The following is a 24,716-nucleotide window of genomic DNA, read 5'->3' as shown; positions in this document are numbered from 1 at the left end:
TGGAAGGGCCCACCTCATTATGGATAGTGCCAACACTGGGCCCATAGTCTTGAATGGAATCAAGTATTTTAAATACTGGCTGAGCATCAGTAAGCAGCACGCCTCCATGGCCTCTGTATTGGTTTCCGCCTCCAGGTTCCTGCCTTGAGTTTCTTCCCTTACTTCTTTGAATATGTTATATGTTATAGGTTATCTGTTATAGGATGAAGTAAACCCTTCCCTGTTCAGGTTGATTTTGGTCCTGGTATTTTTCTCACAGCAACAGAAACCTTAACAAGACACTTCATTGTCCTATTAAAATTAAGTCACAGAAGTCCAATCAGCAGCTGAGCCTCACTCACAAACACAAGGCTCCATCCAAGGAGGGCATGTTATCTCAGAACCTCTCTGGCTCCCTAAGGTCCACGGAGCCCATGGGGAGCTGCTCTTCCACACTGTTTATAAGGAGGTGGTGTAAGCCAGTGTTCCATTTTGCTGAAGTAGGACAGGTGAATCTTCGGGGCTCACTGGATAGACAGACATCCTAGCCTATTTGGCAAGTTCCAAGCCATTGAGCAGAAAACAAAACAGAGGATAGATAGGGCCTGTGCGAAGATGACACACTTCTGTCAGAGGCCAATTATTGTTTCCTCTTACAGATGGCAGTGGAAGACCTGAAATTTGCTATCATCCTGGCTACCTCAACCAGGTGATGAGGGCTTTGAAATATCTCTTTTGTCTTTTTGTTTGTTTGCTGAGACTGTGTCCCATTGGCTGGCTTCATAGAGACCCACCCGCCTCTGCCTCCTCCGGTTGTTAAAGAGCCCATCCTCTGAATGTTCTCTACATTTGTTATTTTAATTTTACTACCCTTGATTCCTCCGGCCAGATAAGGAGGGATCAACAATCTTCAGTTCATTTGCTTTATAGAACTGGTAATTTGGGCTGGTGAGAAGGCTCAGTGGGTAAGAGTACCCCACTGCTCTTCAGAAGGTCTGGAGTTCAAATCCCAACAACCACATGGTGGCTCACAACCATCTGTAACGAGATCTGACTCCCTCTTCTGGAGTGTCTGAAGACGACAGCTACAGTGTAAAAGAACTGGTAATTTAAGTATCCTACAGCACTGGTTTTAAGTAAGAGTTAGCTGGTTGCAGTGGGTGACGGCCACAGACCCTTCTCCAAGGTAGGGATTACTGACTTTCCTCAGGTTTCTACGGTTGTTTTAATATCGACGCTGATGCTGAACACGCACTTGGGATCAGTTCTGTGTAGAGTAAACACTGTCATTAGAGTCTCCATCAGTGGGTCTCAATCTGTGGGCTGCAACCCTTTGGGGGGATGTTGAACTGTTGAAGCACCCTTTCACAGGGGTCACATAAGACCATCAGAAAACAAAGATATTTATTTATGATCCACAATAGTGGCAAAATTAGTTATGAAGTAGGAACAAAAATAATTTTATATCTGGGGTCACCTCAACATGAGGAACTGCATTAAAGGGCCACAGCATTAGGAAGGTTGAGAACCACTGATATATATGAAGAGCCTTATAGTCTTTTTGTTTTCTTTCTTTCTTTTTCAATATTTACAGATTTGAATTGCACAGAATTCAGTTGAAACATAATAAAAAATATGCTGAAAGGGTTCATAATTATAAGTTAGAAATTTACTTTTGAGCAGTTTCCAAATTAGTAATATTCACCTTTCCATATTTCCTAAACTATTTTATCACATGACCACTTGCATAAAATGTATTCAACTAAAGATATAGAATATGTAAACTATATTTTTAAAATGTATTTATTTTATGTATATGAGTGTTCTATCTTCACATACACCTACAAGAGGACCTAAGATCACATTACGGACAGTTCTGAATACACCATGTATTTGCTGGGGATTGAACTCAGGATCTCTGCAAGAGCAGACAGTGCTTTTAACCAATGAGTCATCTCTCCAGCACCATAAACTATATTTTTAAGTGACTGCTATTTAAAAATATATTTTGTAGCCTTATACTGTGAGGAATTTTTTTCTTGAACATAATTTTTACATGGTTTAGTAGAACCAGTTTAAATGTGTGTTTTAAGAAGTTCACAGAATTTTTATTTTAAAAGTTCTACTTACCAAATATATACATATTTTTAAGCATAAGAATTTCATTACACCGGGCGGTGGTGGCGCACGCCTTTAATCCCAGCACTTGGGAGGCAGAGGCAGGCAATTTCTGAGTTCGAGGCCAGCCTGGTCTACAAAGTTGAGTTCCAGGACCGCCAGGGCTACACAGAGAAACGCTGTCTCGAAAAACCAAAAAACAAACAAACAAACAAACAAACAAAGAAAAAAGAATTTCATTACATGTAAATAAATAAAATATCCAATAAAAGAAGAATTTCATTGTATCTCAGCTATGAAAACTCTGAGGCATATGGATATTTTGACAGAGGTTGCCATGTAAAGTTTATAGTTAAGAACTAAGAAATGATTCTATAAACCACAAAAGCCATCTCAGTATCTTTACTATGTTGAGTTTGTAGGTATTCACAACTCTCCCAGAGTGCATGCAGCTTGTACAACATGAATAAAAGCAAAAATAAGATATTAGGAAATGAATACTAATGGTTAATAATTGTTGGTATTCTGATACTAATTTAAATTCGTTGACTTTCCATTTAGTGGTATTAATATCCTAAAGTTCACCTGACACTATCCAGAAGTATTTCCCCTTTCATTTGTCATCTGAGCCACTTATACCATGTTTTATCAAATCTGCTCCATTTCTACCTGTATCAGAGCCATGGTCATTTAAATTTGCTCAATGTCTATTTCTTTCTTCTCTTTTTATTCTTCTCTCTCTCATATATTACATCCCAACTGCAGCTTCCCCTCCCTCACCTTCCCCATTCTCTCTCTCCCTTTCACCTTCCCTCTCCTCTAGGCCCCCTTAGAGAAGAGCAGGCCTCCCAGGGACATCAATCAAACACTTGTTATTATTTGCAAAACAAGCTACTCTAGACCAGGCACATACCATTATGCCAAAGCAGCCCAGCAGGAGGAAAGGGTCACAAACAGCCTCCCACTGCCATTGCTGGGATTCCTGACAGAACACCAAGCTCCTCTGCCATACACGCAGAGAACCTAAGTGTGACCAGTGCAGGCTCCCTGAACTGTGAGCTCACTTGAGTCCAGTCAGTTGGTTCTGTGGGCTGAGTTCTCCTGATGTGTACCCGACCCCTCCCCTCTGGATCCTCCAATCCTTCCTCTGCATCCTCTGCAGACTTCCCCACTTAATGTTCTGCTCTGGGACTCTTCACCTGCTCCCATCAGTTACTGGATAAAGTCTCTCTGGTCTCTGGTAATGATTCTGCTGGGCTCTGGCTCCAGAACACCCTGCTTGCTGGACAATCTATAGGTCAAAAACTGAGGCCTTGCCTGCTTACAGAATGAGCCGTATAGTCTTGTACTCTTTCCAATCACTGCCCTGGCATTCTTGCTTTCAAGTGAAGTATGTTCTCCAATGAGCTCATCTAAACCGTCCATACTTGTTTCTCTTCCATTTTCTGCAGTGTGTTTACCTGATTCACCCTGGTTTCAAAAGGTTTTATCCCCACTGGCTACTCCGAAAAGCCATCTTTGCATTGTTCCCTGGTTGTGCTCTGTGCTCCCTGCAGCCACCTTTGCCGCCCACCGCCTCCTCCAATGCGGACTCCAGACTCCTGCAGCTTTCTCGCCAGAGTCCTTGTACTTGATTAATTCCTCACTCACAGCATCAGACCACCGGCGTGCCCCACCACGTCAGACGTCAGACGCGGCAGTGGACACCAGCTCTGAGATCACCACCAAGGACTTGAAGGAGAAGAAGGAAGTTGTGGAGGAGGCAGAGAATAAGAGAGATGCACCTGCTAATGGGAACGCTCAAAATGAGGAAAATGGGGAGCCGGAGGCTGGCAATGAGGTAGCTGAAGAAGAGGAAGAAGGTGGCGAGGAAGAGGAGGAGGAAGATGGTGGTGGTGAGGAAGAGGATGGAGATGAAGCTGAGGAAGCTGACGATGTCGACACCAAGCAGCAGAAGCCTGAGGAGGATGACCAGACAGCAAAAGGAAAAGTAACCTTACACGTGGTCACCTTCAAAAGGTTTTATCTAGCTTTTCAGTTTTCTTGTGTTAAACGGGCAGATCAATCAGTTACAGGAAAAATGTTGATGGCCCCCATAGCCAATCAACTTTTAAAAATACAAATCTGACTAAACAATATTCCCTCCTCTGCTAAAACTTCTGTGCCAGTGTCCTCCTGCCTTTAGGATAGTTTCTTCCAAAATTGGTGAAGTGACTTGAAAAGTAACTGATGACCTGCCTATCTAGCTACACACCTACACCCACACCCACCACACCCACACTCATATGGGGACCAGAAATTACCTTCAGGGGTCATTCACCGAGTGCCATCCTTTTTTTTTTTTTTTTTAAAGAAGTGGTCTCTCTTGGGTTGGAACTCTCTGTGCAGTCTAATCTGGCTTGTCATGAAGCCCCAAGGATTCCTCTTTGCTTCTCCACTGCTGACATTGCAACCCCATATAACCACAGCCTGAGGATCGAATTCAGGTCCTCATGATTTCATGACACGCATTCTACTGACTGAGCAATCTCCCCAGCACTAATGTAACTTTTTTAAAAAATGCAAAGCCTTTTAGGATATAGACGTTTGCAGATATAAGAATAACAACAGCGTTTTCCTTGCTGAAATTAACTCCCATATTACTTTACATTTTGGATTATCTGACTCTTCTATGAATACTCATATTGTTAGATGATGGAAAGGAGACCATAATTGATTGGTTAAATTTATAACTATAGTAATCATTTCTTACTTTTCTGCATTGTAAACAACTAAAAATAGGCTGCCAAAGCTAAGGGCAACAAAGATTTAACTGTATTTAATGTAAAAAAAGAAGCTAGTAAAACACTTATTGAAATATATTTCTTGGGGCGAGGGGGAAAAAAACAAACATATTTCTTGAGACTGCAATGGAAACATTTCTTACAGATGAAGGAAAATATCACTTTATATACCTCAAAACAATGGTCTTCTACCTATTTAAGGAGCTAAAAGCAAAAGAATAATGGAGACTTTATCTTTAAAGTTCAGTACACTACCTATTATGCATATTTTATATTCAAATATGTACATCTGAATTTACCGCCCCCAAGTGGTCATTCTGAGATTTAAAAAAATAATAATCTCGCCGGGCGTGGTGGTGCACGCCTTTAATCCCAGCACTCTGGAGGCAGAGGCAGGAGGATTTCTGAGTTCGAGGCCTGCCTGGTCTACAAAGTGAGTTCCAGGACAGCCAGGGCTATATAGAGAAACCCTGTCTCAAAAAACCAAAAAAAAAAAAAAAAACAAAACAAAAAAACCATAGTTTAAAAACTTTAAGGCTAGGGAGCCAGCTCAGTGGGAAGAGCTCTTGCTGGACAACTGTTAAGGACCACAGTTCAGAGCCTTAGCAGCCATGTAAAGTGCTGGTGGGCGAGGCAATCTGCTTACCATGCCAGCACTTGGGAGGACATAGGGAATCCCTGTTTATGCTGGCTAACTAGAATAGCTGAATCACCAAGCTCCAGATTCAATGAGAGACCCTGTCTCAAATATGAGGTGGAGAGTGTCAGAACAGACACAAACCCACCACCTCTGGCCTCTATACTCACAAGAACACAAAAGCACAGAAACACCTGCACCCCATGTAAACATGGACCCACAGACAATTTCCATTAATAAAAGTACTTTTAGTTTTATCCACACCTCACCACAATGATTCCAAACCTCTTGATACACTGCTTCACATGAATTAGCAAACTTTCTTAGTCAATGCAGCAACAGTAACTGCTGTTACTATTTTACATTGTACCAAAGGCTTACCAAACATCACACTGTTTTGATGAACATAACTGTTGTGGCTGGTGAGGCCACAAGACAGGCCACTGAACCTGATGACCTCAGTTTATTCCTCAGAACCCACATGGTAGAGGGAGAAAAGTGACTTCCACAAGCTGTCCTGTCCTCTACTCACATGCTGTGGTGTGCACTCTGCCCTCCCTACCCACCCACCAGTGTAATATAATAAATAACAGCTTTTCAAGTCTTCATAACCACCCTAGGAAACAGCTCTCACAGCACTCATTTTATGATGAAGTCTCTGAAACAGAGTGAGAGAACAACCTGTCCAAGGAAGCACAGCTCCAAGGTCGGAGAGCCAGCACTGATGCAGAATCCATGGCTTTTAAACATTACAATGCTGCCTAACAACACTGCCAAAACCAATCCAAAATATCTGAGAAAAGATTTCAATACAGTAATCATTTTCACAGCCTATCTTTTCCTAAGCTTTACCTACTATAAAATATAAGTTGTAATTAAGCTCAAGATTAGATTTAAAAACTCGTAACCAAAAAATTGTTAATATATATATATATATATATATATATATATATATATATATAGTAAAACAGTCCCTTTGAAGTTTAGATTGATCACAGTACATTATCTATTGTTATATTTGCCCTACTGAGTAAAGGATATAAAATATTTATAGTTATAGTTATGATATACACATCTAAGTTTTAGATGAGTACAGTATTATTGATAAGAATGTTTACTATTGGGCTGGGGAGATGGCTCAGTGTTTAAGAGCTGACTACTTTTCCAGAGGTCCTGAGTTCAATTCCCAGCAACCACATGGTGGCTCACAACCATTTGTAATCTGATGCCCTCTTCTAGTGTGCCTGAAGACAGCTAAGTGTACTCATATACACAAAATAAATCTTTAAAGAGGAGGAGGAGGAGGAGGTGGTTTACTATTAACAGGCAAACTCAAAAAGAGCAGAACAGTTTATATCACTAAAGACTATTAACTTCCCAGGGTAAAATATGTAATCTACAATGAGAGCGGGTGTGACAGGACACTAAAGGAGACAAAGAACCCAGCAACATAGAGTGACAAAAAACAAACCAAAAAACACTAAGTCACGAATCCCAAATTTTAGACACAGAATTGAATGCACCTATTTCATTTCATTGCTCACTTTAGTCCCTCCTTCTAGTTTTATAGAAAACATTTCTGATGTTTCTAAAGTTCATAAAACTAAGGATGAAATTAATTTCTTAAATTCAAGGTGTTCGTACTACCAAGATGTAGGATCTACAGAGAGCCCAACCTAGAAGACAGCCACCAGAAAAGTTGCTGCTTTTAGAGATGAGGTTTGAAAAAGCGCTGGAGTCTCTAACTACACCATCTCTGTAGTGGTACCAGCTGTAAGAGACAGTCTTTATACATTGGACTAATACAACATTTCAACTACACAGTGTGAGAGAGAGGACCAGTTTGGGGGCTACCCATGCCACAGTGGTTGTTTAGATGTCAGATCACATGGGAGAGTTTGCTCTCTCCTACCACGTAGGTCCCAGGAACTAAATAAACTGAGGTCACCAGGTTTGGCAGTTAGTGCCTTTACCTGCTAAGCTATCTATCTCATCAATCACAAACCAAAATGTTTTAGTCTTCAGATAATGATCATGAGCATATGCATATATGTATACATAAAATATCCTCATATTACATTACATATGTTTAATACAGACTGATTCTTCCAGAGAACTTTGGATTTTGTAGCTAAAACAGGCTCTTACCTGTAGAAGTTCTGGTAGTTTCTGGACAAAATGTCCTAACTTCTAACAAATGATATATTTCCTTTAACCCTACTGTGTACCACTATTATGACTGCCGATGGTTTATCACCCAAGATCATTTGTTAAGAACATTCCCAAAATTCAAAAGATTCCTAGGTTTAATAATGTTTTCCAACTCAATAGTTTAGCTCTATTTTAAAAATTGTTTACCTTTATTGACATATGTTTACTGTATTTTCAACTGTGTTTCTCATTAGTTCTGAAACTTCACTCCACTTAACAGTGTTTATAGGCCATTCCTCTATCTTATTCAAACACTCATGCTCTTCCCTGTGCTTTTTGATTCTGACAGAAAGACATACCTTTCCATCTGAAAGGGTTTCTCTGTGCAGTCCTGACTGTTCTGGAACTCACTCTGTAAACCAGGCTGGCCTTGAACTCAGAGATCCCCTACCAGTGCCTACCAAGTGCTGGGATTAAAGACATGCACCACCAAACCCTGCTTATTTTATTGTCTTAATTAGACTTATTTTACATGTGAGCATTTTGCCTACATATTCTGTGCACCATGTGTGTGACTGGTGTCATGGAGTCAGAAGAGGGCATTGGGTCCCCTAGAACTGGCATTATAGGTGTTTGTAAGGCACCGTGTGGGTTCGGGGAATCAGGTAGGTTCTCTGTAAGAACAAGTGCTTTTAGCTGCTCTCTCTCTTTCCAGCCTCCGGGTTTGGGTTTTAATTCTCTTCAAATCAGCCTTAGACAAGAATATCCAAGGACAAACAGAAATTTGTTAATGACAACTAAGACAGATCCATTATCCTATTAGAAGGAAAATGATAGCCAAAATTCAAGAATACCCACATTCGTGTTCTAAGATTACTAAAAAGTGGCCTTTTCTAAAGCTACTACTGAGGTACTAATAAAGAAATACCATCTTTTTAAGACCACCCAACAATCTGCCATCTAATTTCATGATGGTTAAAAAACGTAACAGTGATTGGTACCAAATCCACAGCAAGGACCCTGACCAATCCACAACAAGCATTACCTTGACAGCTCCCACTAAACCCCATTCCTCAACCTGATCCATTCCCAGTTCTTAGTCACTCTTCCAGCGAACAGACTTCTCCAGTCACCATGACTGGATGCTTTGTAAATGCTCACTGAGAGACAGAGAGCAGAAATGACTGCTGAGAGCAGCCAGAAGGCAGGGAGGGAGAGCTTTCCTTTTACTAAACCAGACTCAGGAGACGGCCGACTCATCCTCATCATGCAAATCTAAATTTTAAGCACTCCTGCTTCATCTTCACAAGTTTCACACCGACATCATAATACTGTGCTATTGTGTATCCATTACTCCTCATATTTCATGAAGACCATTATTTTAATCCCTCCACTGGTTTTTACTTATTGAGATAGAGGTTCACTATGTAACCATGGTTGGTCTAGAACTTGCTATCTACAGAGATCCACCTGCATCTTAAGTGCTGGATTAAAAATATACCACCTCACCCAATCTTTAAGAAAGACTATAGTTTTTCTTAAAATAGATCTTTATTATTTTTATTTATTATTTTTATTTATGTGCACATAGGTATGCCTGTGTTTAAGTACATGCCACATGTGTACATGTGCTCTGTACACATGTGGCCAGAGACAGTATTGGATTGCTTAGAGCTGGAATAGCATGCAGCTGCAAGCCAAACTGGAGTCCTCGGCAAGAGCAGCCCACACTCTTACTACCAAGCCACGTCTCCAGCCCTAATATGTTCTTCTAATACCCTTCAGAAGAGTCCAAATTTCTGCTACTTGATCACCAAACTATCTCCTTTTAAAAACCACATGAAAAATCACATTACTTGTGGATATGGTTATAGATGTGTTCCTATTAAGAAGGCAAGGAGGCAGGGTCTTAATGAGAGTGCACGTGGTGAAGATGGATCCCATTGAGGATAGCAGAGCATTAGCCAGGTCCCCTGGCACTACAACACAGGGATTTACATGCAGAACAATCACAACCATGGAGCTGAGCGTTAGTGACACCAGCGATTCAGAAGGCTCATGAGGTCCTTAAGTACGAGAGTAAATTTACTAGTGTTCTCATCTAGACACCAGGGGAAATTCCTCATTTGTTACTATTATAATGGTCATGGAAGGATTCAGTCACATTCTACAGCTTTACCTGATTTTACCCCATTATAACTATAACTCAGACTAACTCCAACTAATTTAATAAATATAACTGAATTTTTACTACATACAAGATGCTGTGTCTTATCTAGAAATATAAAGGTGAATGTGATAATGCTCATGACTTGGACTAGAGACACACAATCAAAACACTACTGTGCTGGGGCTGGAGAGATGGCTCAGTGTAAGAGCACTGACGGCTCTTCCGAAGGTCCTGAGTTCAAATCCCAGCAACCACGTGGTGACTCACAACCACCTGTAATAAGATCTGACACCCTCTTCTGGTATGTGTAAAGACAGCTACAGTGTACTTATGTATAATAATAAATAAATCTTTGAGCTGGAGGGAGCAGGGACTGAGTGAACAGGGTTGACCGGAGCAAGCAAAGGTCCTAAATACAATTCCCAACAACCACATGAAGGCTCACAACCATCTGTACAGCTACAGTATACTCATATACATAAAATAAAAAAATCTTAAAAAAGGAAAAAACAAAACAGTACTGTGCTAAGTATATTCCTAAACAGACATTCATACAGTGATGAGGTAATCTATGAAAGAACGGCAAAAAGGTGAGGAGAATTTCTTAAGAGAGAAAATTTGAACTGAGACTTAGATTTTAGCAAGAGGATTAAAAGGAACTGTATGCAAAACATCATAAGTCTTAACTGTTCAGGAGCTGCTCTGTCAAAAGTCAATGAGCTCAGGTGAACCAGTCACTAAGGACCCCTAATTCTTGCTATGTCAGCCTGATCTACTATGCATGATAAATGCTTTTAGGAATCTTTTGGTGGCGCACGCCTTTAATCCCAGCACTCGGGAGGCAGAGGCAGGCGGATTTCTGAGTTCCAGGACAGCCTGGTCTACAAAGTGAGTTCCAGGACAGCCAGGGCTACACAGAGACACCCTGTCTCAAAAAACAAAAAAACAAAAAAACAAAAAAAAAAAGGAATCTTTCCATTCCTTACCTCCCCTCAGTAGGAAAGGAATTAGCTATTACTAGAGATATTCAAGAAGGACCTAAAACTAATCCATGCTTCCTTCCACTGCTACACACTTCTCTGTTTAAGCTTCTTCTCTTATGGAGACTGCAGTGTTGTTTTGTTCTGTTACCACAACAACAGAATTGCAAGCACTTACAGGTAACTACTTCATTAAATGCTTTACATGTCTTCCAGCACTCTCACCACAGGCCTAGTCTGCAGTCTTAGGAAGGACATTCCCAGTGATTTGGAAGGCAGTCTGGAGGCCCAAGAGCAACTCCACTAAAAATGTTCTTCTTCAACTGGAAGGCAGAGAAAGTAGAACTCTGAGTTTGAGGCCAGTCTCAAACAGAGCAAGTTCCAGGACAGTGAAGGCTACACAGAGAAAGCCTGTCTTGAAAAACAAAACAAAACAACAACAACAAAAAACATTATATCAAAAACTGCAACTTTAGTCGATGCCATTTTTAAGAGATGGCATTCAAAACAAACGTGATCATCAAGCCTTCCTCCTCTAACTGCATGTCCATAAACTAAATAAACCAAAGCCAACTACTTTTCCATAGATGGCTTTCAGGCTTGCTGTAAGTCCCAATTCCCCCTATTTATCAGCTAGGTGACTCTGGGTCTACCTTCCTTTACTATAAAAGGAATGACATACACAAGTCATAAAATAGATTAAACTTTGAAAGCATAATGTTAAATAAAACAAGCCAAAACAAAAGGACAAATATGGCTTGATTCCAACTACATTTCCCTCTCTCAAACAGCTTACAGAAGAGAACTCAGCCTCAGAAGGTCCCAGTACATACATCACAATATGAAAACCATGCTAATAGCAGAGCACACAGGAGCAGCTGGACACATGGTGGCACACTACTGAGCAGAACGAAGAAGGGCTGGAACCATCTATCGCCACTCTTAGTAATCCTCCTCTACCAGTTAGGCCTTACCTCCTAAAGCCTCACCCAAAATAGCCCTCCAGCTGGCGAACAAGTACAAAAGGGACTGTGGAGGACACTGCAGATTCAAAATGTAATCAAAAACTACTTGGCATAATCAAATTCATAGACACAGAAACCAGAATGGTAGTTGTTGGAGCCTGGGGTGTAGGAAGAGAAATATAGTTTAACTGGTTCAGTTTCACCTGGGAGGAACAGTTAAAGGTAAGACAGGTAGCTGGTATAGCGGCTCATCCCTATAATCACAGCCCTAGAGACGCTGTCTTGAGCTTACCAGGTTTGAGAAGAAGTTCACAGAACACATTTCAGTCTAATTCTGATTTTACTTTTCTACAATTTCATCATATACACAAGTTCCTGACATCTCTGCAAAAAAGCATGACAATTCATATTATTTTTCTTAGAAACTCAATCTACAGTCTGCATAGTGGATTTAGGGGGTTCATGTCAGCAATAAGGGTTATCTTAAAGTTAAGGAGATAAAAGCTAAAACCCTGGCTTTGGGATGCTAAAAACCAGTCCGCTGACCCTGACTAAGCAGTGCAGCCCATACTGACCTCTCACCTATTTTAGGGCAGCACAGTAAGCAGAGATGCAACATAAACTCATTTAGACAGTTCTTCAAACACATTCTCCCCTTTTGCCCATGAACAAATTCTTTTTTCTATTAGCACAATTCATAGTAATGAGCAACATTAGCTGAGTCCAGGGGATGACAGCTCTTAACCCTCTCCACAATAATGAATACTCAATTTATCCTAGACAGCTGCAGATACATATACATACATACATATATACATATACATATATACACACATACATACATATATACACACACATACATATATATACACATGTATATATACATACACATACACACACATATATACGTATATATGTGAGTGTGTGTGTGTGTGTGTGTATATAGTATGCTATAGTTCAGGGTTTTTCCAAAAGCATTAAATTATAAATATAAAATAAGAATGGCATTGTGGGTGTTGATTTCAAGCCAGCAGGCAAAGACAGGTATGAATAAAGCTGCCCATGTAAGGAAATTTCCACCTTAGTACAAAGGACATAGCTATGACAGTACAGTGATACAAGCCACCAAGTGCTCAGATACCTAGTGAACACGTCACCTGCATGGAAAAAAGAAAACCTAAGAAACCCTTGGTTTACCTCAACAGTTTACGTCAGAACCAATGGCTGAGGGGAAATAGGAACTGGGTTTGCTCTGACTGCCACAAGCTAAGGACATATAAACGATCAAAACATAGAGCTCAGCCAGTGTGGACCACAGAGAGGTAGCTTCTGAACGAGTCCAATAGCGTGACTTGGGAGGCCTCCTCAGAAGTTTATTTGCTTGCCATACATACAACAGAAGTCTTCCATTCCCGGAACTCATGGAAATGCTGGGTGGGCCTGGCAGCTCATCTATAATGTCAGTCTCTGAAGGAGACCTCCACAACCAGCCCCATTCATCTGACCCTAGCAAGCTGACTGGCAAGACTAACGCCCTTCATCCCAACCCAGCAAGCAGATTGGCAGGACTAGCCATTTCATCAGTGAGCTCTGGGTTTGACTGAGAGACTCTAACTCAACAAATAAAGTAGAAGAGCTATCAAGGTAGATTTCTGACATATTAAACTTGGACACACACACACAAATTTCATGCATCCTTGCCCATAGACTTGAATATGTGTGTATATACATAAGCACAGCACACACCAAAGATAGGAAAGGGAATTGTCCATCAAATGCACTCCTGAATATTTGGAAGTACATGTGGGAAGCCACATGTGCTGTTGCAGAGTGGCACAGGCTTCTGCTGGCCACCACGCATACATAGGCAGAAAAGTTTTTTGCCAAGATGAGGTTTTGAGAATTGACCAAAATTGACCAATCAGAAGAGAGAGAAATTGACCAATCAGAAGAGAGAGAAAGTAACCAATCAGATGTAAGAATGCAAATGAGGTAGTAAGCATCAACCAAACACAACACAATCCGGGTGTGAGACACGCCTCTCCTAGGCCTATATAAAGCAGCACCAGGGCTGGGCTGAGGGTCTTTTCGCCTCTGCAATCAAGCTCTCCCAATAAACGCGTGCAGAAGGATCCTGTTGCAGCGTCGTTCTTGCTGGTCAAGTCGGAAGCACGCAAGAAGTACAGACACTCAGATAGCTGCACCATCAGTCAGAGCATTATTGACCACTGCCATGATGTGAAAGCAATGTTTTCCAGCAGTGAAAAAAGAAAGCGGGACACATACAATACAATAGTGAAATATCACCTAGCCTTAACAAAGTAGGAAATCCTGTCAAATGCTATGACATAATACATTCTGAGTAACTTATGCTAAGTAAAATAATTGAGTGGCCAACAACAGATAAAATTCCACTTGTATAAGGAGCCTAGAGTAGCACAGACACTGAAAGCACGTGGAATGGCGACTGTCAGGCAGGAAAACAGTTACTGTTTAGTAACTAGGCATTTTCCATTGAGGAATATAGAAATGGCCTGCAGATGGACACAAATATGAATGTACTAATGTCAATGTCACTGAACTGCATATTTGTGTTTAACAGCTAGGAGTGGTGGTTCATGCCTGTAATCAACATTTAGAAGATGATTATTGCAAGTTGCAGAACAACCTGGGTAACCTAAGCAAGCAGAGGGAGACCCTGTATTAAAAACAAACAAACAAACAAACAAAAAACGGCAGTGGAGACGGCTTAAATGGAAAAAGGTAAAGTGTTTGCAACAAGCAGAAGATTTTCAGTTTGATTTGAAGAAATCATAGGGTGGGGGTTGGAGAGTCATGTATGATAGTGTGTGCTTTAAATCCCAGTCCTGGGAAGACAGAGGCAGGGAGATGGTTGGGCTCCCTGGCCAGGCAGCCTAGCCTAGATGGTGAGTTCAAAGTCAGTGTGAAAAAAGGGAGACAGCACCCAAGGAATTTCCTCTCACCTCTGTGTGCACCCACACGCAGGCATCTACACAAATATGAACATACACACCAGCAAAAGAGAATGGTGAACAAGGTTACATTTACATTATTTTACTTCAAATAAATCTTGAGGAATACAAAGACCTAAAAGACTTCTCGAAAAGCTAAATAATAAATCCACCATGTGGCCCAGCTATCTGATTCTTTGACATGTGCCCAGAGGATTCAGCAGCCTCTCCACTCACGATCAGCTAGGCAATACAAACACTCCAAATGTCTTTCAGCTGATGAATGGATGATGCAAATGTGGCATACATGCACTAAGAATACTCTTCAGCTATAAAGAAAAACTATGTCACAAAATGTGCAGGTTAAATGGATGGATCTAGAAAAGAGCATACTGAGTGAGGTGTCACAGACCAGAAAGACAAATATAGCTATGTTCTCTCTCAACAGAGGCTGCTAGCTCCAGATCTTCGATACAAGTACCTACCCTGGAGTAATCCCAGAACCCAGGAAAGTAAAGAGGGGTCACAGAGGGTGGGGAACAGCAGGACACAAGTGATATGGAGGAGGAGATGGGAAAGTGGGGAGACAGTAATTGGGGAGGAAGATGGCAGGACAATACAGAAGGAAAAGGAAAGGGAATGTGTTTGAAAAAGTGACAGGGATCCATATTTTATACTCATCTAACATTGCATAGTAGTGTGTGTGTGTGTGTGTGTGTGTGTGTGTGTGTGTGTGTGGTTTAGATGAAGTTGCCACTTGGACAATGGCCCCCCAGCCCCAAACTAACAACCACCACAATCCAGTATATGAACCACACACACACATACACACACAAACATTTGAGTTGTTGGTGGGATAGTCTAAGAGACTCTCAAACACACACTATTGCTGTTGCCCTTGGCTGTCTCCTAGAAGTTGATGGCATGTCCCTATTGCTGAAGACACTATGCACTTTGGACACAGGACTCTCAGGAATTAAGCTAAATCTGATCCAAAAGCCTCCTCCCTAAGAACTATCCTTTATAGTGGTAGGAGGTGCTAAGTGTGCTGCTAAGGGAGGCAAGCAATCAGTAGTCCTAGCCAGCAGTGATGCCTATGAACCACAATAATGATCACCAAGATAGAGCTAAAATGCAGCAGTGCCACTTCCATCTTGGCAGTAACCAAGAGCTGTCTAGATGCTCTGAAGGGCCACTCAACTGGAGAGAAGTCATGCCCAGTCCTCAACACCTAGCCAACTACCCAGACTATTGACGTCTTGGATCTCAGAGGAAGATGTACCACTGCCACTCCTAAACCTGCAAATTCTTAACTGCGTTCTTCTCACCTCTTGTTAAAGCAGTTTCTTTATGCAGCTGATGGAGGATATTACAGGAAGCCACAACTGGTCAAAATGCTCAGCCCCAGTTGATACATCTATAACACAAGACTTGCATCTATGGCTCAAGAAACACTGGGGGCAGGGCTGAAAGAGCCAAAGGACTAGGAAGTCTTCTGAGAGACTGTGCTATCTAGTTACTACAGGAAGCTACACCGATGAACTCTCAACAATATGGCTGCCTAATCAATACCTAAACAATGGTAACACCAGCTGACATACATGGATGGAGGAAATGCCATTGGGCTGCACCCCTAGACATAGTGCTACAGGCAATTAATACATGCTGAGAGAAGGAGAACTGCAGACTGTATTTGTATATTTATTCATGTAAGTGTAATAATATATTAAAGAAAATAAATCATAAATTTAAGAGGAAGCAAGGTTTGGGAGAGCATGTGAGAGGTAATGGAGAAAGGGGAGGGAAATAATGTAATAATATTTTAATTAAAAAAATAAAAGAAATTGCCGGGCGGTGGGGGCGCACGCCTTTAATCCCAGCACTTGGGAGGCAGAGGCAGGTAGATTTCTGAGTTCGAGGCCAGCCTGGACTACAAAGTGAATTCCAGGACAGCCAGAGCTATACAGAGAAGCCCTGTCTCGAAAAACCAAAAAAAAAAAAAAAAAAAGAAATTCCTGTCTGTGGTAGTGCACACTTTTAATCTCAGCATTCTAGAGGCAGAGGCAGGGCCCTCTCTGTGAGTTTGAAGCCAGCCTGTTCTATATAAGAGAGTTTCAGGTCAGATAGTAAGTAGGCCCATTTAAGGAAAGGTAAAAGGGAAAAAAAGGAAAAAAGAGGGGGGGGGGGAAGAGGGAGGGGAGGGAAGGGAAGGGAAGGGAAGAAATTTTAAAAATAAAATCAGTCAGGTGTGTGGCATATGCCTTTAATCCCAGCACTCACGAGGCAGACGCAGATGGATCCCTTTGAGTTCCAGGCCAGTCTGGTAAACAAAGTGAGTTCCAGGATAGCCAGGGCTATGTAGAGAGACCTTGTCTCAAAAACAAATCAAAACTGTAAAAGTAAAAAGTAAAAATCATAATTTAAAGAGTTAAAATTAAGCTTACAGTGATGACACATGCCCATAATCCGAGTCCTCATGTGGCGAGCAGTGAAACAGGAGTGCGTGTAATTAAATGTCACCGCAGCATTACTAATAACAGCCAATGGTGGCAACAACGCAAATGCCCATGTACAAAGGAATGGATACATAAATTCCAGAACAAAGATGCTAGTGACAAGCAACAAAGGCAGAACAGATAAACTGCTTGTCACTATTAAGACGTTTGTGCATCAAAGATTCTTCCAAGAAAATGAGATCACATGGTATGGGGCAAGAACATGCATAAGCCATGCACACCCAGAATCTACTCTTACAGCCTACAGCATAAAGACAATCCAATCAGAAAAAGGTCAAGTGGAGCCAGCGACTAGCTAGCTCCATGGGAGACTGCTCACCTAGCATACCCAAGATACGAGGAGATCCAATCCCTAGTGCAGAAAAAGAAATGTATAAAGGCTTCCAATAGACACTTTTCAAAAAGAATTAACACAAATGGCCAAGAAATACAGGAAAAAAGATGCTCAGTATCATTAGCCAGTAGAGAAATGCAGATCAGAACCAAAATTATATTAACAGAAGGTTTACAATTAAAGATGGACCTAGCAAGTGCTGACAAAGATGCACAAGAATCAGAACCCTCGTATACTGCTTATGATGATGAGAAGTGGTACAGCTTCTGTGAAAAACAGGCTGGCAGTTTCTCAACAAATTAAGCATGGCGATGCCATTTGGAGTAATTTCACTCATAGGCACACACCCAAAGGGGGAAAAAAGAAAACATATGTTCATCCGAAAATGTGTAAATAAATGTCATACTAGTATTATTTCTAATAGCCAATGGTGGAAACGATCCAGATGCCCACCTACAAGGGAGCAGACACATGAGCCTGGTAAGCCACACATTAGAACATTGTCCAGGCACATAAAAGGAAGAAAGGATAAAGGTAATATTATGACATGTGCTACAACATGAACAAACCTGGGAAGAATATGCCAGATGAAAGACAGACACAAGGGCCGTTTGCTCTAATCCACCTCCATGAAGGGCCCATATAGGTAATCTGATAGACAAAGTAGACAACTGGAAGCAGGGGAGAGGAAAACAGGGAGGCTGCTATAAGTCAGTGTCCGTCAGTGTTGAGGAAATATGCCCGAGACAGGAGGGGAGAGCTGCACAGCCCTGTCTGCACTACAAGTCACTATCCTGTAGGCTTTAAAACATGCCTATGTGGCTGGAGAGATGGCTCAGTGGGTAAATGCACCTGCCTACCACCAAGCCTTCCTACCTAAGTTCAAAACCTGAGACCCACAAGGCAGAAGTTAAATCAACTTGAGGAAGCTGTACTCTGAATTCCGTGTGCCCACTTGTGACATGAACACCCCCCACAATGAGTAAATAAATACATTTAAAAATAAATCATGCATTATAAAAATGTGTTAAATGGTATATCATATACTATAAAATTAAACTTCAATAATGAAAAACTTGAAAAAAATGGCAGTAACATCAGTAGAAAGAAGCAACAGTCACAACCACAAACAAAATACATCCGGACACTGAATATCTAAGACAAAAATATTTCTGTCATCAGTTTGCTGGATGGAAAAGGGAGAACATCCTTCAAAGAGAATCAGTGCTCAAAGAAACTATTACGCTCAAAGAGCTAGTAAGCCAAATGTAGTTAAAATATGCTTAGCCCTACCACTCTAAATCATGAAAAAAAAAACAAAAACTTTATCATAAAATCACTGTGGATCAGAAATATGGAGGAAAAGGTTATGACAAAAGGTGGTAATTTCTACAGAGAATAATAAGAAGTATCTAGAAATTCCAGAGCAAACTGAAAATAAGATTAAATAATGTTTATGAATTTAAGAATGGACTGATTTCATAACAAGTAGACACATAACCACAACAAAACCAAATTCATTCCAATTTCCACTTTAAGGGAATGACTTCACTGCAGGTAAGAACCATGCAGGCTCATTACAGCTTAATTACAGTGTAGTACTTGCCAAAATCTTTCAGAATATTCACAGAAAACCAATGTCACATGGGCCTGACAATAGAAAGAATTAATAGCCAGTGAATAACCATAACAGGCACTAATGGACTGGTGTTACTGGAGGGAGAGGTCAAGTTGAGCTGCATACTTCAGAGTAATTTATCTGTCACTTAGCTCTTCTGTCAACAATCTGAACAAATGCAGCCGGAGTGATTCAGAGCACTGGCTAGTCTTCAGAGGACCTGGGTTCAATTCCTAGTCCCCATACGGCACAACTGTCTATAACTCCACTTCTGTAACTATGCCTAGTCACAAATATACATGCAGGCAAAAACACCAATGTGTGTAAACACACACACACAATCTGAACAAAGGTCTATAACAAGTGTTTACTAAATATAAAGATACAAAAAAAGATTAGAAAGTAGGTAGTAAATGCCTTAGTCAAGACATTGAATGAAATGTAAATGACATGAAATATAAATACCTTGTCTTTAAACTAAAAAAAAAAATCTCACAAAAAAAAACAAAATTAGGGAGACATAGTTTAACATAATTTAATAGAAAACACGGGGTAGACAGAGTAGGCCATACTACTAGTGCCTATTAAACTTAGTAACAGAAGTTGAAACTGTTAAAGACTAACTGTTTAAAATACAATAGCAGGGCTTGGTGCACATCTGCAATCCCAATATTTGGGAGGTTGATGACTGTCATGAGTTCAAGGCAGTCTGGCCTATATAGTAAGATCCAGCCTGGGGTACAGCATGGGACATCTCTAACTGATTACTTTTTTCTTTCTTTTCTTTTTTGTTCTTCTTTTTGTTTGTTTTTCAAGATAGGGTTTCTTTGTGTAGCCCTGGCTGTCCTCGAACTCACAGAGATCCACCTCCTGAGTACTGGGATTAAAGGCATGCACCACCACTACCTGGCCATTATTATGTCTTAACAATAGCTCTTGGTTCAAGAGATATAGTACATACACTCTGATTACCTTAAAAATGGGAATACAATTCTGGATACCATATCTGATAATGAGCAACTAAAGTAAATAAAGAAAAAAAAATTAAGTCAGCCAAGTATGCTGGTTCATGCCTTTGATCCCAATACTTGGCAGACAGAGGCAAAGTTTGAGGCCAGCCTAGCCTACATAGTTCTAGGACAGACAGAGTGACACAGTAAGACCCTGTCTCAATAATAATACTCTACCACTATTATTATTATTATTATAAAGAATTATATCATCTAAGAAATTATTCAATAATTTGACTCTGAAGAAAACGTTCAACAAATGGTAGGAAAAGGGGCACCAGGAACACACTAGTAGTCTTCAAATACATGTACCACCATACATAAAAAGGCAGTTCATGTAGAAAAGCTGGTGTTGTAGTTGGAAAACACAAAACAATGGGAGTATCATAAACTTTAATGTATGAAGAGCTGAATTCTAAGCTTAGTGTCACCATTTACTTCGTGTTATTTGATGCCAAGATAAAGTTTCCTTACACCGAAATTGATACCTACCTCATAAATATATAAGTTAAGTCTAATTAAAGGCAAAAATGTTTTAATCCCACACACCCCATAGCACTTAATGCACTAATACCTAATTGTCTTCATTCTCTTTCTTGGGCTTTTCTGAGTTATTTGAGAGCAATGGTTTTTCAGACTGAAAGTTGCAACCCATCTGCAGGTCTCTAAGTCAGGCTAGTAGTAGCTAGTATTTTCCTCATAACGAAATACAACAGAATAGAAAGTATTAAAGTGCACCACTCATAGTAAAGTATCCCCTGTTATTCATACGTAGGTTGTGCACTTTGTATCATGAGGCTGAGCCCTCAGGTCTATCCTCCACTACTGCCTAAGTGTGTTCTATGAGATGGTAACTAGCTCCTTGGGAACTTAATTAAGTTTAGGAAGCAAGCACAATCCCTGGAGAATTTATTATGGCCAACACAGATCTGCATCTCCAAGAAGCCCAGCATGAAAGAAACCTGTTACTTTTGGTAATCCCTGTTTCCCTGAAATTTATACCAGAAGCCAGTTACTTTTCTATATAATGCCTACTACTTAGTACCTTCTACATTTTGTGGCATATACTAGGGGCAACAATTTCTCTAGATGAAAATGATATGCAACAGAAACCAGCTATGGAAGGTAGGTTTCTGGCTTTCTGAGAAAGCAAACTTTACTCTGAACTCTCCCAGCCACCGACAGCCACACCCTCCTACTACTCAGACACACCCAAGGCACTTTAACTCTGATTTCTTTAACTTTCCCCTGACCTATCACAGTTAAAATCCAACTCAGGCCCAGATTTTAATTCCCATAAGCCTTTACAGGAAAAAGCATAAGATAACTTAGAGCATCAAGACAGGAAACCAGGTGAAACAGAGTAAGCAGGAATTGTATAGTCAAAACAAACTCCTGGCATGCTTACCTAAGGGACTTGCTTCACCTTGACAAATCCATGCTCAGAAACCAAAGCAGCTAAAGACTTGCTTGGTGCCTGGGGGAGTCAATGTGCTCCACCAATCCATCTAAAATGGGCTGATGAGTGCAGCCAATCCTCATTACCATGAGCATTCATCTCCTCATCACTTGGAAGGGCTCTGATGATACTTGGATGACTCTGGATGCTTTCAAAGTGCATACCTGCACAGGATCCCTTCAGAGGACAGGGTGGCTGACATGAACCATCTAACGACTCAGTTCTACTAATGCTTGGTATCTCTTGGCAATGACATAAGAAGCAATGCCTGTCATTCATATGATCCTACACATGAGTTACCAGTACTTCTTGTAGTTTTTAAACGTAAAATGCTGGACTGTTCCTAGATGCCACTCTCCGACTTCTACCTTCTCCTGAGTCTGCCCCAGGATCTGGACCAAGGCACTAGCGTCTGCACAGTCAGCATTCCTGTTCTGTAGCTCTCCTCTCACCTCACTGTATATACATCCTATCTTCTTTAACTGCCCAAGACTTAGCTCTCACTAGGATTGCCAGGGCCTCACGCACTGGCATCAGCACTTAAGAATCTTTAGACTCTCCCACAGCAGGGATCACATGTGAATTCACAAAAGTGTTGATTTAAATAGCCAGGCTTAAGGCTAACAGTGCCCAGTCCTGGAGAATTTATTGTATGCCAAGCCGCCCAGTGCTAAAAGTACACGTGGATTATCTGACTTAACCTTCAGAACTCTACACAAGAATGAGAATTTTTCCTCTGAGGAAAAAAGTGACGCTCAAAGTAACTTCTCCAAGGTCAGAAACCTTTAAAGTTGCAAATCTAGGGCCTGCAACCAGGCAGTGCTTAGAATTCTTCAAAGTTAGAGGCCTGGATACCAGTCCATGAGAGGTTTCGACTTCAGAGAAGTTTTAATGTCAACAGCATAAACGTTCTAGCTAAAAGTTAGAACTTCAAGAACGGATGAATTATGAGGATATTTCCAGCAGGTGTTTTTTAATCAAAAATAAAACTAGAGGGAAAGCTTCTCATGGCCTACCGAAAAGAAAAGTGTGACTTTAAGGTGTGGGGTCACGTCGGCTCGTCAAGAGGTGCCTCATGACAATTGCGGCTTTGGTCTAGATTTTTAACTAGGACCTTTTCTCTGCCTCCAGGATGGCAGGCAGAGAAATGATAGTCAGCTTGGATAACTATCGCTTCACGGCTCCGAAATTATGTCGTATGCAATTCTTGTTTTCCAATATAAAATTCAGGGTTCCCCGATCCACCGCCGACTTCACACAAAGCAGCCCCATCCCTCTCCACTGCCCTCCTCACACAAAGCAAAGCTTTACCCCCCACTACCCAAAGGGGAGTGACGTCCACCCGGCCTCCCCACAAACATCCCCAATCTCACTCCGGTCCAAAGCACTGCTTGCTAGTAGCTACTCTCTATGTCCCCGCACCTGGTTGTTACCTCTTGAAGCAGACCCCTCCCTACAATCCAAACCGCCCAGACCACCATCCGAAAGCCCGTCTTTCACACAAAGCAGGATCCCTTCCTACGAAGCAGCTTGGTACCCTCTGAGTGCTCTGAGCGTGCGGGCCCACGGGGGACTGTGCCAAGCCACAGATCCCATCTGGGTCCAGTTTGGTCCGGCACCCAGAGGTTCTACGACCCAGAGAACTAGCTACAAATCCGTTTCCAAGGCACGCCTCGAAACCCCCAACTCCAGCGGACCTGCCGGTCCGCAGCAGAAGCAGGCAAAAGCCAGCGTCCCCACCACAAGCCGAGCCCACCCTGCTTTCCCCCAGGGACACCCCTCCGCCCCGCAGGCCCACTCGGCCCAGCGCCCCGCGCTCACCAGCTCTCCTCTTCCTCCTCCCAGCCTGACAAGCGCTCCAGCTCGTCGGGCCGCAGCGGCTCTACCTCGTCCAGCAAGCCTCCCTCGCCGGCCGCCAGCAAGGAGGTGGCGTCCCGCAGGTCCTCGCTGCTGGTCCGTCGCGGGCCGGAGCCCGCCCCGCCGCTGGCCTTAGCGCCCAGGCCCAGCGGGAAGCCCCGAGGGGACGCCGCGCCCGACGAAGGGGTGGACACGCCGACCCGAGCTGGGCTGCCGGGCCCGAGGAGGCCTGCACCCTGCACGGCTCCCGAGCGGCTCCTCAGCTGCTCGTTCTGCTTCTCCAGCTTCTTCACCAGCTCCTGCAGCTTCCGCACCTCCTGGTCCGCGTTCACATTGGAGTTAACGTCCTCCATGCCGGCCGCGCCGCCCGCTCCGACTCCCCAAGCCGCAGGGGAAGCGCGGGGTCGGGGGGGAAAGAGAGGCGTTACCGCCACCGCTCACGCTAGCCGAGGCGCCGGCATAGAGCAGGGCCAGGCCCCACCGCCAGGGTCTCCCCGGCTCGGGTTGCGAAGCGCCGCTGGCCCCAGCCTAACCGCCTCATCTGCGCCGGCTCCGCGACTGGGGGAGGCGGCGCCAATATCCGGCCTCGGCAGCCATCTTCCCTCCGTCCCTCCGCCCCCTGCCGGCCAGCCCGGTCGGTGACCTCAGAGCGTCGGGGGAGGACGTGGCCGCCCGCGGGCTGAAAGAACTAAGCGCCCGGCTCGCGGTGGGGCGGGGCTGGAGGCGGGGCCTGAAACGCGACAGGGCCCAAAGGGGCGTGGTCATTGTTTGGGGCGGGGCCCCGGCCGGAAGGGGTGTGGTGGGCGCTGGCGAAGGTGGGCGGGGCCCGGCCGGGCCGGGCTAAGCTATCGCTGGAGTTTTGCCCTGGCCGCCTACCCTCCCCAAGGCTCATCGCGGGCGGGTGTGAGACCCAGAACCGGACTCTGGCTCCGGCTCCGACTCCGGCTCGAGCTCGGGTTCAGCCCCGCCCTAGGCGTCTGTTCGGAGACTCACGGTCGGGCGGCCCCGCCTGTCGCATGGACCGTTCCCTTGGTTTGTTTGGCAATACTGAGTTGGTTCCTGCTTGAAATCGGACACTGTCGGGGCTGGCAGCAGCCCCGGAGACCATCTGTGGCTCGCCCGTTCCATCCCCTGAAAATGAGAACCCGAATCCCGAATGGTTCAGAG

General features: G+C 42.8%; 1 protein-coding gene across 2 annotated transcripts in view; it reads right to left on the bottom strand.

Moving 5' to 3' along the window:
• The window catches only part of Slain2 (SLAIN family member 2), a 62,821-nt gene extending 38,630 nt beyond the window's left edge, over positions 1-24,191 (bottom strand). The window contains exon 1 of one of the 2 annotated variants that reach the window (XM_021162559.3): positions 23,514-24,191. In XM_021162559.3, the coding sequence (XP_021018218.1) occupies positions 23,514-23,902 (389 nt within the window). In that variant the 5' untranslated portion in view covers positions 23,903-24,191. The remainder of the gene's footprint in view (positions 1-23,513) is intronic. The other variant, XM_021162557.2, reaches the window with a different exon arrangement.
• Positions 24,192-24,716: the final 525 nt, after the last annotated feature.

Source organism: Mus caroli, unplaced genomic scaffold (assembly GCF_978045245.1).
Source record: "Mus caroli unplaced genomic scaffold, Mus_caroli_1 scaffold_4, whole genome shotgun sequence".
Lineage (NCBI taxonomy): Eukaryota > Metazoa > Chordata > Mammalia > Rodentia > Muridae > Mus > Mus caroli.
This window is presented reverse-complemented; position numbering and strand designations above follow the sequence as displayed.